Source organism: Centroberyx gerrardi, chromosome 21 (assembly GCF_048128805.1).
Source record: "Centroberyx gerrardi isolate f3 chromosome 21, fCenGer3.hap1.cur.20231027, whole genome shotgun sequence".
Classification (NCBI taxonomy): Eukaryota; Metazoa; Chordata; class Actinopteri; order Beryciformes; family Berycidae; genus Centroberyx; species Centroberyx gerrardi.
The window spans coordinates 694197-699196 of NC_136017.1; the positions used below are offsets into that span (position 1 = coordinate 694197).

General features: G+C 45.7%; 1 protein-coding gene across 1 annotated transcript in view; it reads left to right on the forward strand.

Annotated features, from left to right (window-relative positions):
- Positions 1–4016, forward strand: part of f2 (coagulation factor II (thrombin)) — a 12309-nt gene extending 8293 nt beyond the window's left edge. Inside the window, exons 10-15 of the mRNA XM_071908381.2 lie at positions 1–114; positions 681–848; positions 1432–1605; positions 1767–1945; positions 2077–2147; positions 3797–4016. The exon at positions 1–114 is cut by the window's left edge and continues 13 nt beyond it. Of these exons, the coding sequence (XP_071764482.2) occupies positions 1–114; positions 681–848; positions 1432–1605; positions 1767–1945; positions 2077–2147; positions 3797–3949 (859 nt within the window). The 3' untranslated portion in view covers positions 3950–4016. The remainder of the gene's footprint in view (positions 115–680; positions 849–1431; positions 1606–1766; positions 1946–2076; positions 2148–3796) is intronic.
- Positions 4017–5000: the final 984 nt, after the last annotated feature.

The following is a 5000-nucleotide window of genomic DNA, read 5'->3' on the forward strand; positions in this document are numbered from 1 at the left end:
GCCGCTGTTTGAGAAGCAGGGGAAGCAGGACGCCAAGGAGAAGGAGCTGCTGGACTCGTACAGAGGAAGTCGCATCGTCGGGGGCGACGCCGCCGAGGTGGCCTCAGCGCCATGGTAACCACACTGTAAACAGCACACAGTCACCATGGTAACCACACTGTAAACAATACACAGTGACCAGGAAATATATATGTACAGTATATAGTAGTACACTGTATGTTATATTCCAGGCAGGTGATGTAGAGCTGCTGTGTGTGTGTGTGTGTGTGTGTGTGTGTGTGTTGCACTACCAGTCAAAAGTTTGGACACACCACATTTTTCTTTATTTTTACTATTTCCCACATTTTAGAATAATTGTAAAGGCATCAAATCTATGAAATAACACAAATGGAATTATGCAGCGACCAAAAAAGTGTTAAACAAATCCAAACTATCTTATATTTTAGATTCTTTGCCTTGATGGAAAGGAAAAGGCTTTGGAAAGAAATTCATACATAGGATCAACTTCACTATTTATATTTGACTAAGAAACTCATTTCAAGCATTTAAGCAGAAGCCTTTAGATCAAAATGCTTTAAGAGAAGAACACAGAACATTCAGACTGCTGAGAGTTGTGTGGTATATACATGTTGTATACACTGTATGGTATGTATGGTATCTACAGTACATTATATTTCCAGGCAGGTGATGCTGTACAAGCGCTCCCCCCAGGAGCTGCTGTGTGGAGCCAGTCTGATCTCAGATCAGTGGATCCTGACTGCAGCTCACTGTATCCTCTATCCTCCGTGGAACAAGAACTTCACCTCCTCCGACATCCTGGTCCGACTGGGAAAACACAACCGAGCCACGTGAGGCAGCTGTCTGTCTGTCTGTCTGTCTGTCTGTCTGTCTGTCTGCCTGCCTGTCTGTCTGTCTGTCCGTCTGCCTGTCTGTCCGTCTGCCTGTCTGTCTGTCTGTCCATCTGCCTGTCTGTCCGTCTGCCTGTCTGTCTGTCTGCCTGTCTGTCTGTCTGCCTGTCTGCCTGTCTGTCTGCCTGTCTGTCTGTCTGTCTGTCTGTCTGTCCGTCTGCCTGTCTGTCTGTCTGTCTGTCTGTCTGTCTGTCTGTCCGTCTGCCTGTCTGTCTGTCTGCCTGTCTGTCTGTCTGTCTGTCTGCCTGTCTGCCTGTCTGTCTGCCTGTCTGTCTGTCTGTCTGTCTGCCTGCCTGTCTGCCTGTCTGTCTGTCTGTCTGTCTGTCTGTCTGTCCGTCTGCCTGTCTGTCCGTCTGCCTGTCTGTCTGTCTGTCCATCTGCCTGTCTGTCCGTCTGCCTGTCTGTCTGTCTGCCTGTCTGTCTGTCTGTCCGTCTGCCCGTCTGCCCGTCTGCCTGTCTGCCTGCCTGTCTGTCTGCCTGTCTGTCTGTCTGTCTGTCTGATGTAATGAGGTTTTATTTCCAGATTTGAACGCGGCATAGAGAAGATTGTGGCGATCGATGACATCATCGTCCATCCCAAGTACAATTGGAAGGAAAACCTGAACCGTGACATTGCTCTGCTGCACATGAGACGACCAATCACATTCACCGACCAGATCCACCCCGTCTGCCTGCCGTCCAAGAAGGTCGCCAAGAGGTAAGACACACACACACACACACACACACACTCACACACACACACAGATGTGCTATAAACTGTAATACTCAGACGGTAAACACAACAGAAAATACTGATTCACTCAGCTTTCAGATGGGGGAGGGGCCGGTGAGTTGACTGACAGCTGTTTCGTCCAATAGGATGATGCTGGAAGGCTATAAGGGCCGTGTGACTGGCTGGGGGAATCTGAAGGAAACGTGGAACCCGTCAGCAAGAAATTTACCCACAGTCCTTCAGCAGATCCATCTACCAATCGTAGAGCAGGACATCTGCCGCGCCTCCACCGCGATCAGGATCACAGACAACATGTTCTGTGCTGGTAAAGTTAATAGTAGCAGTAGCAGTATTATTATTATTATTAGCAGTAGTAGTAGTAGTAGTACTATTAGTACTATTAGTAGTATTATTATTAGTAGTATGCGGTACAGACTGGCTGTGTGTGTATTGCAGGTTTTAAACCGGAGGATAGCCAGCGGGGCGACGCCTGTGAAGGAGACAGCGGCGGACCGTTTGTGATGAAGGTGAGAATCATCTTCCTCCTGTCAGTAAGACTGCCTCTGATTGGTTCATTCTGCTGTAGGAGCCAGATGGGCGGGGTTTACCACACAGCACAGTACCATGAGAGATGAGTGAGATGAGCCAATCACAGTCAATCAACTTGTTTTCTGTGATTGACAACTGTATATAGCAGGTATCCCCCTAGAGGGCGCTCTGTATTACGGTTCTGGATCATTATTATGGTTTATGGTTACCATGGTGATGTACGGAAGCGTACTGCATTCACCAAAGAAAAAAAAATCGGAGATGGTTTCTCGTAGTTATGACTTCCATATCTCATAATTATGAGATAAAGATCTCGTGAGAAAAGAATACTTCCGGTTTGGGCATTTAGCCTTCAAAATAAAAGCACAAGATTTTAAACATGTAGAAATACTGTTTCAAACCAATTACTTTGTATTTAATCGTCAAATTCAATAAATGAGCACCCATATTAATGTTTGATGTCATAATAATAATGAAAAATGCCATAAAGAGATGGTTTCTCGTATCTCATAATTACGAGATAAGGATCTCGTAATTACGAGATAAAGATCTCCTAAATACGAGATAGTTTTCTCATAATTATGACTTAGTATCTCGTAATTATGAACCATCTCTGATTTTTTTTTTCTTTGGTGAATGCAATACGCTTCTGTAGTGATCAAGGGCAGCGGAGCTGTGGGCAGGGCTGGGCTCAGCCCACCCAAACAAAAGTTAAGAAAACATTTTTTTTTTGTTCAGCCATTGGAAAAATAGCACAGAAAATACCAGTACCATTTCTAACTTCTGATTGGGTGGGCAGCCTACAGCCCGCCTCCAAAGTCACCCACTTATTTTAGGGTAAATCAATCTGCCCTCCACTGACTCAGATCATAGGGTAGCAGCAAACTTAGAAATGCTGCTTCACTACCTCCCAATCTCCCTGCTTCATATTGTTCTTTATAAATTAGAATAGAATAAAATAGAATACTACTTTATTAATCCCCATGGGGAAATTAATCTTCTGCATTTAACCCATCCAAACACACAGCCATAAGCTGGAGAGGCCTGAGGGCACGATGGCAGGAGCATCTGATCTTGACTCTGACAACCCTCCGGTTGCCAGCTGTCACTTTGCCAGATTTTTGTGCCATCTAGCCAGGGATTCGAACCGGCAACCTTCGGACTACTAGTCTGCTTCTCTAACCTCTGGGCTACCTACCGCCCAAGTTGCCCACCTATTATTTCTACCAGCCCACCCTGGTAGTGATGAGTCTAGGGCCATAATCCCAGTAAAGAGCGCCCTCTATGGGATTATAGCTTTTAGACAGCAGTTACCATGGCGATGCACACCGTTGAAAAAGTTTTTATGTTCTCTGGTTAACATGCATATAAATAAACCACATCGCTAACTAGCTCCCTGGTTACCACAAGAATTACCATAGCAACCAATAAAGATCACTAACTAGTTTATTATTATTAAATATTCTCATCATGTGTGCAGAACCCAGAGGATAACCAGGTATTATTATTAATTATATTATTATCATTATTATTATTATTATTATTATCTATCCAGAACCCAGAGGATAATCACAATATTATTATTAATTATTATTAATAATAATTATTAATTATTATTACCCATCAGAACCCGGAGGATGACCGCTGGTATCAGATCGGCATCGTGTCGTGGGGCGAAGGCTGCGACCGAGACGGAAAGTTCGGCTTCTACACTCATCTGTTCCGCATGAGGAGGTGGATGAGTAAAGTTATTGACAAGACAGGAGGAGACGACGACTAACACACACACGCACACACACACACACACACATACGCACACACACACACACACACACACACACCACACACACACAAACACATCATGTTCTGTTTTCCCTGTCAAGCCAGATGATGGTAATAAAGTTTGACAGTTCAAATCTCCAGATATCGGTCTTGATGTGTGTTGTGATGAAACTTGAAGCTCCTTCAGGGTCAAATATGATTCAACATCAGAGAACATCTGTGGTCTGTTTCCACGAGCTGAGGATGGAGTCACATAGTTAAAGGATCAGTTCACTGATTTAGTCCCTCTATATAACTCCTCTCTTCCTCCTGTAGTACTTGGACCCACAGACAGTATTGTCTGTAGCTCTTGGACCCACAGACAGTATTGTCTGTAGCTCTTGGACCCACAGACAGTATTGTCTGTAGCTCTTGGACCCACAGACAGTATTGTCTGTAGCTCTTGGACCCACAGACAGTATTGTCTGTAGCTGTTGGACCCACAGACAGTATTGTCTGTAGCTGTTGGACCCACAGACAGTATTGTCTCTAGTCAGCTGTCAGTTGAAGCTCCGCTGCCTCTTGCTGCAACGAGTCCAAACTGTTTGTCAGAATATCTCCAGAGAAGCCGAGAAATTCACCTGGAAAAATAAAAAAAAAACTGTATAGAATCAGTCTGATAAACTCTCCTGCTCCTCATGTGGAAACCCGGTTTGATCACGTTGGTTTTTAGTTCTTACTACAGTATATTAATTTAGCTGACAGTGTTACCCAGAATGCCCTGCAGCGAGTCAGCAGGTTGATGAACAGACGCTGGCGACGGGACTCGAACCAGGAAGCTGCAGGACGCTCCCTCCGGGTGAAGAGCTGCGTTTCATTCGTCATTTAACCGGCCCTCCTTCACTTCCCCTCGGCACTTGGTAATACGTAGCACCATACGTAACGCGAGTGGCCACTTGCAGAGCAGGGGGGCGGGGTCAGAGCAGGGGGGCGGAGTCATGGCAGGGGGGCGGGGTCAGAGCAGGAGGGCAGAGTCATGGCAGGGGGCGGGGTCATGGCAGGGGGGCGGG